Source organism: Pan troglodytes, chromosome 8 (genome assembly GCF_028858775.2).
Source record: "Pan troglodytes isolate AG18354 chromosome 8, NHGRI_mPanTro3-v2.0_pri, whole genome shotgun sequence".
In the NCBI taxonomy this organism is placed as follows: domain Eukaryota; kingdom Metazoa; phylum Chordata; class Mammalia; order Primates; family Hominidae; genus Pan; species Pan troglodytes.
In genome coordinates, this window is record NC_072406.2 from 46,208,385 (window position 1) to 46,221,523 (window position 13,139).

At 41.9% G+C, this 13,139-nt stretch overlaps 1 protein-coding gene across 5 annotated transcripts in view; it reads right to left on the reverse strand.

Annotated features, from left to right (window-relative positions):
* The window catches only part of NRP1 (neuropilin 1), a 157,134-nt gene that overhangs the window by 77,847 nt on the left and 66,148 nt on the right, over nt 1-13,139 (reverse strand). For all 5 annotated transcript variants that reach the window (XM_507736.8, XM_001143690.7, XM_001143771.8 and 2 more), the window contains exons 4-5: nt 7,923-8,150; nt 681-836 (exon numbers count right to left, since the gene is read on the reverse strand). In XM_507736.8, coding sequence (XP_507736.2) covers nt 681-836; nt 7,923-8,150 — 384 coding nt within the window. The remainder of the gene's footprint in view (nt 1-680; nt 837-7,922; nt 8,151-13,139) is intronic.

The following is a 13,139-nucleotide window of genomic DNA, read 5'->3' on the forward strand; positions in this document are numbered from 1 at the left end:
AGTCAGGTTCGCATTATATTGCCAAGGCTGGGCTCCAACTCCTGGCCTCAAGCAATCCTCCTGCCTCGCCCTCCCAAAGCACTGGGATTACAGAGTGAGCCACCAGTCCTGGCCTTATTCTTTGTTCTTTCAGATTTTTTTTCTTGGGCCTTTAAAAGAGCTAGAGACCACAAAAACTTTGAGGAAGGGTTGAGTTAGCTGAGTTTTTTAATAGAATACAAAAAACATACTGGCTTCCCCCAGCATCTTCCACAACCAAACCACTGTGCATTACCCATACTTCGTGACTGCTCTGTCGGTGAACTACTTTAGATTTGTTCATATCATCTGGGATAGATGCCTGTCCTCTTAGGATGCTCAGCCTTGTATGCATTTGAGGGTGCCAGGTAGATGCTCTAGTCACATTTCATTGTTTCAAGGCACTATTTTGCCATTTCCTACTTTCTCCCATAATTTCAGAGGCTCCCAAGCAGGCTTCTCACCCACAATTTTATGAAGAAAGCACACCAAACAGTTCTTCCTATTGATACTCATAAAAAAAACATTTAAAAGAGAAAAACAGACACCTGGCACCCCAGTTCACAAAACATTTCTTTAGTGCTTCATGTGGCCGCAGGTGTGTGAGCAGGAATAACATTGAGTATTTACCACAGGGCTTTGCAAAATGAATAAACACTGACCTTCTGAGACACTGCTCTGCAAGACACTGTAGTTTGCTGAGAAACCTTCTTTTGCTATTGCGCTGTCGGTGTAAAAAACCATGGAGAGAATGCCCGATGAGGATCGGATTCGACCTGGTGTTTTCTGTCCACAGTAACGCCCAATGTGAGGGCCAACTGGAAAGGGAGGAATACAGACGATGTCAAAATGTCTTTTCTCCTGCAGCAGATGCAAGAATTACCATTTACAAAGATGGGCCCCAGTAGAACCCAGAAGTGTTTTCTAACCCAAAGCAAGGCTTCCCTAAGTTAATTGGTTTGCTGTGAACATATTGGATTGCGTTTGCGGAGAAGATTTTAAAGTGTACTCAGAAGGGCAGTAACAGGCATAACCGCATTCCCCAGTGAGCAGAACTGTTTTCAGGAACAGAATCAAAATGCTTGCTTCAGTTGCAAAGAATGAGATTTAGGCTATTGAAGTGGCACCTTGGTACCCATTGGCAGGGCAAATCTCTATACACAGCTCAGAGCCAAAAGATTCCTGCTAAGCTCTGGTCACTGAGGTTTCTGAGTTACCTGTCCTCACCTCTCTTGCCCTAGGGGGAGATTCTGGGGATGCTGATGTCCAGGGAACCCTCTGGTCTGATCAGTCCCAGGGGTCTGATCCACGATTGACCTGCAATTGGCTTCCTCACGCTATCTTTTAGCCCTGGATTCTTATTATGATAAACATCACAGGCTTGGACAAAGGACAATGGATTATGTCCTACTCAGGGCTTTATGTGAAGACAAATCATTGTAACCATGTAAAAAGTTGGAGACTACATATACCAATAATTTATACATAATGGCAACTTATAATCTAAATGAAATAAAAATGCATCTGTCTGACTTCTGTCCTAGTTTCTTCTCTCCTAAATCTGAGAGGTGACTTGTTTCCAGTGGCCAAGACATCACCAAAAGCAACCATTTGATTGTGCACACCAGGAAAAAAAGTGGACTTGAGGAGGCGAATGATTGGGAACACCCACTAATTTATGTTAAAGTCAAATTGTTTGATGGCTGGGTGCGGTGGCTCACTCTTGTAATCCCAGCAATTTGGGAAGCTGAGGTGGGTGGATCACTTGAGGTCAGGAGTTTGAGACCAGCCTGGCCAACATGGTGAAACCCCGTTTCTACTAAAACTACAAAGATTAGCCAGGCGTGGTGGGCAGTGCCTGTAATCCCAGCTACTGGGGAGGCTGAGGCAAGACCCAGGAGGTGGAGGTTGCAGTGAGCCAGGATCGCACCACTGCACTCCAGCCTGGATGACGGAGCGAGACTCTGTCTCAGAAAAACACACAAAAAAACAATTTGCTGTTTGACTTAAACTGGCCACACCTTTGTTGAAGTGCTTTAAGCAAAACCTGGCAATGAGTAAACTGGAAATTGCCTTGGGAAGAGTGCAGAACCCCCGTGGATGGCGAATCTTTCCATTTCCCTGTCCTGATCATCGACAAGCCACACATAAAAAAGTCCCTTTTTTTCTCTAGGTTTTTTCATTGCACATATGGCAAAAACATACCAGATGGTTTGGGTTTAGAAGGACAATATGGTGTGGACTGTTTTCCCCTCCAAGAAATCCATGGTTCTGTGCGTTTCAGCTAAGAATGATTGCTTTGTTTAAAGAAGCACATTAGGTAGACATGTCCCTGGAGGGAGGGGCCTTCAACAGGGATGTGGTGTTTCAAGGCCAGTGTGTGCAGTTTGGATGCAGGATGTGCCTGATGAAGGCCAGGAGAGACTTCAAGTGTGGTTGCCAAAGTGAACCCCACAAGAACTGGTCTCCCTGAAGCCCAAGTACCAGCTGTGTTCCTAGTAGGCAGCAAATCGGAGCCACTGTTTCGTGGATTGCACAGATCCTTGGCTGACAGGTTTTCAGCTCTTGGCCAATTGTCTTTAAAAAAGAAAAAAGAAAAAACCCCAAACACAAACAAAATAAAATAACTAAAGTAAACCAAAATGGTTCACCTATTTGAGTTAGCGCAACAATGGGTTGCTTTGAATAATACCTGATAATTTTTCGATGTGTTGAAAATAATGGAGTTGACTGAATTCAGAGTTTTCTCTCTATTGCAACCCCTCACTCTCCCTCCAGGCACCACACAGTTTGTGTGCATAGACTGCTTTATCATGAAGAAAATGAGGAGGATGACCCAGTGCGGAGGACTGATACAGATTATCTACAGGGCATCACGCTGTCACGGACAATAGCTTTGCATTATGGAAGCAAATTTTGTTATATTCGACTTCTCAGTTGGCAGAAGAAAGCATCTCAGAAGATGAAACTCTTGCTGTTTTTTGTCTCTCTTCAGCTTTATTCCTGGCTTCTGATTCTTCTACAGGTAGTGGTTCTTTGTTATTTAATAGATTTTCTTCATTCTGGATGTGGCCCTAGTAGTAATGCAACACTTTTTTTTTCTTATCTCTGGAGCACGAAGTTGTCCATAACATACACATGAAAATACCTTGCTAGAACCATACACTTAAGTCTTTGCTTTCCTAAAAAGGAATCTCATTTCTGATCTGCAATATTAAAAAAAAGGCTTAGAGTCCATTCAGACTTCCTCACTATTTTTTCCCTCATTTAAATTCCATTAGTGTGGCTTCATGATGTTTTTTCTTTAGTTTGTGGGCAAATGTTTACAGCCCTAATCCTTGGGGTCGTTCTCTGATCGCCACAGCCGCTGACCTCCCCCAAAATACAAGCTCGCAAGCAAAGCTGTGATTGCCCTGTGGAAGCTCAGGCGGCTGATTCTCCCTGCCACTATCACCCAATTCCTTTGGGGAGGGCGGAAGGGGAATCTCTTTGAAAGAGAAAACAGAAGAGAACTTGTCTGATGCAGACTTGCAATTTAGAGAGTCTCCATGACTCACTGGTTTATAATGTTTAAGACATGCTGGGTAAATCTGCCTTCTGTCCCTAGAACATTGCCCCCGGACAACAGCGTGCCACTCTCTTTAGGAGCCCTCAAGATACGAGAGTGAAAGGCTTTTTCGACTATAATACAAAGAAGTATTGAATTTTCCTGAACAACAGCGAGACCTTAGCCTAGCAAGCTAATGCAATATTGATCCGAGCGAGAGTGGATGAAGTACTCTTATCCGTCTCGTGTGTGTGCTCATTTGTGTATTTACATGAACACAGCTATTGGATTTCCTATTTCTGTTATTATGGACCCAAGCGCCGAGGAGATGAATGAAAATGGTCACAAAAACAGAAGTATAATTCAAAAATAGAATTATTGCAGAATTTCAGCAAGCAACATGTGCCAAGCTTCAGGGAGAGGAGAGCTATAATGATCATATCGTATCAGATGTGAAAGGAATATAGTATTTGTGCTGTTTAAAGATATGCCTACAATGGGCAATGGTGATCCCACATCCTTTGCATTTTCCCATTAATCTCTCCAATAATTGTAACCTTATCTCAGAATCAGATGATTTGGCTTTTTGCCACTTTTTATGTGAAAAAATAAAAGTGCTGATCTACTATAAAGAGGTACTTAAAATTTTTTTTTTCTTTTTTAGAGATGGGTGTCTCACTCTGTTGCCCAGGCTGCAGTGCAGTGGTGCAATCATAGCTCACTGTAACCTAGAACTCCTGGGCCCAAGTGATCCTCCCACTTCAGTCTCCTGAAGGGCTGGGACTCTAGGCTCATGCCACTACCACCAGCTAATTTTTAAATTTTTTTTTTGTAGAGACAGGGTCTCATCTCTCGATGTTGCCCAAGATGGTCTTGAACTCCTGGCCTCAAGCAGTCCCTCCCACCTAGGCCTCCCAAAGTGATGAGATTACAAGTGTAAGCCACCACACCTGGCCTAAAGGTATCCTTTTAAAATGAAGTATTTTGAATAATAAACGAAAAAGGGATTCATTTCAAACGTACAAAACAGGCCATCTATATTTTTCTGAAATTAATGCACTTTTTGGTGTAGAATACCTGGAATACCAAAAATACATTTTGTAGCTTTTCCCCAGAAAAAATCTGGCATTTTATATCTATCTCTTCTAAATTAATCTTTAGAAGATTAATTAAATGTAAAAGTAAATAAAAAACAAGCAGAACTCAATCTAGCTTTTATGAAATGTATTCCTGAAATGGTTGATAATTTTTGGAACGTAGGTAAAATTGCAGTTCCAGCCCCTTTTGCCAGCTGAGGCAGAGAGCTGACGTCATCAGCACCGATGTGACGTGAGCTAAGCGTTCACTTCAGGCCCCATCATCCAGCACCAACACTTCCAGCATGTACCTGGGCAATGATGCTGCACTTTTGGTCTTAGCCCATATGTAAACCTCCACCAATTTTATCAGAGTTGCTACTTGTGAATCCATACAGCTTCAAACACAGTGATAGATGGAGATGTGTGATTCACAACATGCATGCCTTGAATTTTGAGTTCTGGAGTAAACTGCTTTTCTTCAGAGTCAATTTGAATCAATGGGTAGCTTTCAATTACCTAGTCATTTAATTCAGTGTTTATGATAAAATGCAACATAAAATCACTTGATGGTTAAAAGCCTTCCACGCCTTCTGGTTGTTGTTTTTGGAAAGGATATCAAAGACTAAAAGCAGTTTTGTTGGCAGAGGAACTGTGTATGTTGAACTACTATGGCACAAATGTTTCTAGTGCCATTGACCAAAAAAAAAAAAAAAAAATCCAGGAAGATGCAGTTTTATTTTGCCTAAAAAAGAAAACTGTTATGCAGGTGCAGGCTGAATGAGGCCAGGTAAATATTAACAAATATACAAACGCATCTTCATATTCCAAAGCCAGTTTTCTCTGGGAACAAGTGAAAGGCACCATAGTTTAAAACATGCGTAAATTGCAAGGCTGATAACTCTTATTGTTAATTGTTCCTCGATTCAACTCAGTGATTTTCTAGAGCCAGAAAATTACTACTTTGAAAAACCCTTGACACTAATAACAATGTGCCTTCTTTCTGAAAGTCTTCTAAATAAGTTAGTTGATTGGACCTCTTCTTCAGATGTCAATTTAAATGAAAGTTCTAGAAAGGAAAGCTGCAAATTTGGGTTGTGAACAAATAAATCCATTGTAAAATGTTCCAACTATTGTTACAATATTATTATAATACTGTTTTCCTAATTATCAGATTGAATACTTGGAAATCAATCAGAACTCTGTTTGGGCAAATCTCATTATTTAATAAAGGAGTTTTGATAAGATTATCATAACCCTGTTTATATGGTAAAAGAGCAAAGAAGATATTAAACTAATGTTAACTCACCCATTTATTCCAATGGCAATATAAGGCTTCTCTAAACCTGGTTTTTTTCTAATGCTGTTTACTACTGAGGAACATAGCTAAATTGAATCACACTAATAATAATGTCATTTCAAAGACTAAGGCAATCTCCTTTACATTTTACTTATTCATTTTTTTAAAACAGATTCTTGCTCTGTTCCCAGGCTGGAGTGCAGTGGCCATGATCTCGGCTCACTGCAACCTCTGCCTCCCAGGTTCAAGTGATTCTCCTGTCTCAGCCTCCTGAGTAGCTGAATTACAGGCCTGCACCACCACGCCCAGCTAATTTTTGTATTTTTTGTAGAGACAGGGTTTCACTCTGTTGGCCAGTCTGGTCTCGAACTCATGACCTCAGGTGATCCACCTGCCTTGGCCTACCAAAGTGTTGGGATTACAGGTATGAGCCACAGCACCTGGTCTACATTTTACTTATTCTTCATGTACAATGTATTTAAATATTCTTTTGAGAATAGTATCTCACTCTGTTTTACAGATAGTTATACATCTCCTAACTCCATGATGGTGAAGAACTTCCAAGCCATCCTCTCTGATCTGTGTAGTGTGTGTTCTCTAGAGAAATCTCTGTTCAGAATTTCACTGTGTATTTTTGCCATTCACTTTCTAATTCACAAGAGTGGAATGGAAAACTTTCATTTAGATGTCCATATGGCTATTTCCTCCACCTCCTTCAAATCTTCGCTCAAATGTCATTTTCTTTAATAAGGTCTAACCTCAGCCAGGCATGAAGGCTCATGCCCGTAATCCCAGCACTTTGGGAGGCTGAGGCAGGAGGATCTCTTGAGGTCAGGAGTTCGAGACCAGCCTGGCCAACATGGTGAAAACCCGTCTCTACCAAAAATGCAAAAATTAGCTGAGTGTGGTGGTGTGCACCTGTAATCCCAGCTACTTGGGAGGCTGAGGCAGGAGAATTGCTTGAACCTGGGAGGCGGAGGTTGCAGTGAGCCGAGATTGCTCCACTGAACTCCAGCCTGGGTGACAAGAGCAAATCTCTGTCTCAAAAAAAAAAAAAAGTCTAACCTCACTACCCTATTTAAAATTTCAGCCTATACCTCCCCACTCCCAACTTCTCATCCCTTGACTCTGCTGTACTTTTTCTTGCTTTCATTTGGGGAGATTTGTTTATAGCACTTCTCACCTTCTAACATTTCATGCACATAATTCATTTATTTGTAACGTGCATTGTTTATTGTTTCCTTCTACCTGGCAGAAGAGAAACTCCAAAGGGCAGCATCTTTCATTGTTTTGCTTACCCTGTGGCTAGGATGGTGCCTGGTACATGACAGATGCTCAGGAAATATTTTTTAGGTATATGAATGCATAGGTCAATGACTATAAATGATGTATTGAGGTGACTCAAATTCCCTAAGATGAAAAATCTGTAGAGAATGTACAGGGAACCTGTCTAAATTAGGAATGCCCAAACATTCTCGTTCCTTTTCCAAATTTTTGTTTTGTAGCATAACAGATGCATAGTTTAGCCTTAAAATTTTATTAAGTACTCAACCTCTCAGGTCCTTGGTCTCCGCATTTATAAAATGAGTGGTTTGATGTAATGGAATTACTAAGAGCCCATCCTCTTACAATCTGTGAATTAATGATGAGTAGCCAGGTCAGTGGATGAGCAAAATAGTTTAGAGAGAAAAACTATGTGTTTGTCTCAATTATATCACAAAAATAGCTAAAAGAACCTTTTGTAATCTTTCATGGCCTCAGCTTCTTATCTATAAAATGAAGGAATTGGACTAGATAATTACTAAGGTCTTCTTGAGCTCAAATATTTCATCACTGCTCTGAATATGGAGAGTTTTGCTTTGTTTTCCAGTGTCCTTTTGAGGTTTTTTTAAATGATTCATGTATCATGAGACTTGTAAAAGAATCCTGGTGCCCTTCCTCCAGAACCTTCCCTTTTTGGGGTGCTTCCTGTCATTCTTACCATCAGGGAATCCATCCCAGATTTCTAGCCGGTCGTAGCGACAGAACATCCCCCCTGGAGGATTTGAGTCAGGCTCCAGGTCAAAGCTTTCAAATTCCAGGATAATCTCTGACATCTTTGGCGCAAAGACAATATAAGTGCATTCAAGGCTGTTGGGATATTTTTCAGGGAATCCGGGGGACTTTATCACTCCACTAGGTGTTGTGTAGTTCTGGGAACATTCAGGACCTATGAGTAGAAGAGAAAAAGGAGTAAAGTGAAAATCCCACTTAAACAACTTCCCCAAGAAATAACCTGGGTAAAGACAGAACATCTTTCTAATAAAAGCCCGCCAGTATAACCACTGTTCTAATCATGTATTAGTCAGCCTTTTCATATTAGTAAAATGGGTATGGAAAGTCAAGTTCAGATTTATTGTGTTAACCTTAGCTTTCCATTTGTATGGAGCAATTTAAAGACTTCTGCTGTTGCAGGGAAAAATATGACAAATATAAAATCATGTGGGAACAATGAATGAGTAAGCTGCAGAAATCTCAACAGAGCCCTAGAGAAATAATTATGGCCCCTTCAAGCTTAAACCTTTAAATCTTGAGGCTGACAGCCCTTTATTGGTGAAATAGAACATTTATAAAGGCAAGGGAGAGAATTCAGTGGAGGCAGTTTGGGTTTCAGATTCCTACACCAGTGACTCAGTAACTCTGCCAGATGTGACCTATGCCTCTTTGACAAACGAAATGTGAAAGGTAATTCGTACATGTACCAAGGGTGAGTGACTCATTCTGAGTGGTGTTGACACAGGTGGGCCGGTAAAGTGTGGCTGTTAGTGAGGGCACGATAAACTGTGATTACAGGCCATGATGCCGGAAGTCACCTGATATCAATGCTGACATCCTAACCTTCCCCGAAGTATCAGACACAGTATAGTACGCCATTCTAAAATTGCATGTTAATAGATGTGTGTGTGTGTAATGCATATATTTATAATGTGTAATTTTAATGACTGTTCAGTACCACCAGGACTTTACAAATTATGGTGATTTGTCATTGAAATTGGTCAAGAGCATCCATGCATATAGTGCAGGTTGACCTTATGCCTGTATGAATGACTCCAATTTCAATTCATGGTAACGAGCATAGGGTGGTATTCGCTACACAATTCAAAAACTGCCCTTCTTGGCCGGGTGTGCACAATGGCTCATGCCTGTAATGCCAGCACTTTGGGAGGCTGAGGTGGGCGGATCACCTGAGGTCAGGAGTTCGAGACCAGCCTGGCCAACATAGGGAAACCCCAGTCTCTACTAAAAATAGAAAAATTAGCTGGGCATGGTCGTGGGCACCTGTAATCCCAGCTACCCAAGAGGCTGAGACAGGAGAATTGCTTGAACCCGGGAGGCAGAGGTTGCAGTGAGCCGAGATCACACCACTGCACTCCAGCCTGGGTGACAGAGCCAGCCAGACTCCGCCTCAAAAAACAAACAAACAAACAACAACCAAAAAAACCCAAAACTGCCTTCTCTACCAACATGAGCACATCAGCTCAGTCCCTGAATACCACCTGCTGCTATGATCTTCAAATAGCTACACTTAAGACACTTGTGAATCAGAGAAGTCTTTATCCTTTTGAATTTCAGGATCAAATCTGGGGGTGTTCAGTTCGACAACTCTTTTCCTGCATCATTTTCTCACAGTGGCTTGAAGGCAGACGTGATGGGGCCCCGGCAATGACATGCAAGGATTCAATTCTAAATAAGGTGCTTTGTTGAGATTGTTCTTAACTAAACATTCTCCCAAAGTGCCAGGCAACTAGAGGCGACTTATTAGACATCAATAGAGATTAAAGTTAACTAACTAGCAGGTCTCTAGTTTTAGTGATTCAGGTCAGGAGGCTGAATACCAACAGAGTGCATCTGGCAGCCTGTTGAGAAAACAAATCAATCCTTTCCTCCTCATGCACATATCGGCTATCCATGGATCCATGGCATTGCAGATGCAGAAGAATTCTTAGATGGGCCCAGTAAACCTGGTTTGAAATACCTCTCAAACCTTCTTGGACGTGGCTCACCCTTCACCATGAGAGCTGAAAATGCTTATCTATTTGATTCTGGTTCAAAAGTTGGTAACGTGGCAATTTGCCAGGTCAGTTCCAGGTAGAGATTATGACATGTGCTGTATGGTTTATAATCTTAGTTTCTAAATTACTCTGGTGGCTTCTGAGATGACAGTGACTATGCTAATTTGAGTCATTTATCCACAAAGAAAAAAAATATATATACATACATGATATTGGGGACCCTTTAGGATTTTATATCCACAGTGTAGAAACAGTTACCCTGGAGACCTCCCAACTCTTCCCTGGGGAAAAAACCGCTTTGGCTACATTCTTGTAAGCCATGGTTTATTAGTATCTGCCTGAAACAGCAAGGTTTCATGCCGATACTAATATTTTCTCCTTCTTAAAAAGATAACATGTTTCAGTTCAGATTAAGATTTATTGAGAAAAAAATGACAGGAATTAAGGTCATACTTTCAAAAGCAAGTGAATTTTGGTGCTTTCACTTTGCCCTTGTCATGCTATGGAAGTGATCCCAGGTTTTCTTGTGTATTTCGACAAAACATGGGGACATTCCATGGGGCGATGGACAAGAACTGGATGGAGCCCCAGGAGACCTGAATCCCAGTCCTGAGATTCACTCACCCACTGTGTAAACTTGGGTGGCCTCTCAACCTTTCTGGTTCTCAAATTCTGCGCATGACAAATGGGAGTTGGACTTTAGAATTTGAAAACTAAAATCTCTTCCAATGTAAAGATTCTGTAACTTCATATTTTGTCCACTATACACCAAAATTCGTTTTAATATTTTCCTTATTCACTGTTGTTTCAGTTTACCATAGTTGAAGAAGCACTTTCTCCCAAAAGGACAATGGCAGAAAAGGGGTTAAGAAAGTCCCTGGTGAATACACGTGATAGTGTTTGGATCTGTGTCCCCACCAAATCTCACGTCGAATTGTAATCCCCAGCGGTGGAGGTGGGGTCTGGTGGGAGGTGATTGAATCATGGGGGTGGATTTCTCATGAAGAGTTTAGCACCATCCCCTCCTGGCCTTGTCTTTGCAATAGTAAGTGAGCTCTCATGAGAACTGGTTGTTTAAAAACGTGTACCATCCTGGCTAACATGGTGAAACCCCGTCTCCACTAAAAATACAAAAAATTAGCCGGGCATAGTGGCGGGCGCCTGTAGTCCCAGCTACTTGGGAGGCTGAGGCAGGAGAATGGCGTGAACCCGGGAGGCAGAGATTGCAGTGAGCCAAGATCGTGCCACTGCACTCCAGCCTGAGCAACAGAGTGAGACTCTGTCTCAAAACAAAAAACAAAAAACAAAAAAACGTGTAGCACCTCCCCTCCCCTCTCTCTTGCTCCTGCTCTGGCCATTGTGACATGTGCTTCCCCTTTGCCTCCTGCCATGATTGTCAGTTTCCTGAGGCCTCCCCAGAAGCTGAGCAGGTGTGAACATCAGCTTCCTATACAGCCTGCAGAACTGTGAGCCAATTAAACCTCTTTTCTTTATAAATTACCCAGTCTCAGGTATTTCTTTACAGCAGTTTGAGAACACAGGAGATGAGAATACAACACAGGAGATGAGCAGGAGTGAGGCCAACAGCCCTGGGTGCCTAGGAGTAAGTGGCACTCACACAGGCATTTGGAGTTAGTGAACATGAGCTCTCCTCTTTACTTGTAAGAACAGGAGTAACTTGTATAGATGTAAGGAATGCCACCATTTAGTTGCCAAGGACAATAAGGATGGAGAATAATAACAGTCAAGATACTCTTTTTGGAATTATTATTAAATGCACGAACTCTCAATCACATAACATATATCAAGTGACCAAGTCTGCTCTCAGTCAATGGCACCCACCCCCGTCCCCCGTCCCCCTTGCACTGAGACCCATAGGAAACAGCAGCAGCTTCTTCCAGCATCTGGGCCTGAAGACCAAGGGAAGCACGGGAACAGAGATCAGTGCGGAGGCTTGGGTTTCCTAGAGAAATCTCTTTAGGCGATTGGAAATAAATGTAGGGCTGGTGGCCCAAAGTTTCAGCATCTGGGAAGAGACATGTAGAAGGAAAAGAGGGGCTCTTAGGAGGAGAATTAGGGCGGTCCAACATTGCTCCAGGACGGCAGGAAGAAGCAGAGCTGCCCTTGTTGACTGTCAGGCAAAGATGACCCTGGAGCAATGCAACCCGGGGGCTCTGGAATGGCCTAAATGTCTCTTAGAACTGTGACCTCACACCGGAAACCTCAAGGCCATTCTGGTTGCATTAAACTATGATTAGTGTAATTCATGTGTTTTCAGGAAACTTGAAATTGCTGCATCCTGAAAGAAGTGCTGTATCTTCAAAAGAATAATGATCCATGAATTCTATAATATCATTAAACGGCTTTTGAGGAAAAAACATTCATGACCTGTGCTTTTGTGTGTGTGTGTGTGTGTGTGTGTGTGTATACATATATATATGTTTTCATAAATGAATTATATTAATGATTTTTATGCAGTTGATGCTAAGTTTTGAGCAGGACCTCAGTCTTGCCCAGTGGGGTGACAGAGACCCAGTGTGGACATTTTGAGGACAGTGGCTTCCTGCCTGTTTGAGAAGCTGTGAGCAGGATAGAGTCACATGGGAGGGCCACAACTGGGCCTATTTGGTTAATGGCAGTGACATGGAAAAGAAGCTGAGAGTCTTTGAGACCTTTGGATGAAAATTAAAAAGCAGTGGATGCCGTATTGGATGTGGGAAGTCAAGAAGCCAAAGAACAAAAGAAGACTTCAAGTCTGAAGAATGGGCTTGGAGAGCAGGACAGGAAGCTTTGCTACATCTGAGACTAACAGATACGTAGGGAGCTGAGTTCCTTTGGAAGGAACACAAAGAATTCTTCATGAGTTAGTGACAAATCTCTCTTTTCTCCTTCAACTGTCTTCAGATCTCTAAGAAAACTGAAAATAAAAGGCTATTCCTAGCCCCTTTTCTGACACCTTTGTCTTTGATAGTGCCACATACAGGTAAGCAAGCAGGTGTACATATGTGTGTGTACATATACAGACACGTATAATATGACTTCTATAACAAGTCAAACAGTTTTCATCACTAAAATATGTACATCCATCATCTGTTTATGCTGATGTCATATGTATACTATTATCTATACGAAAGGTGTTCTAAGTA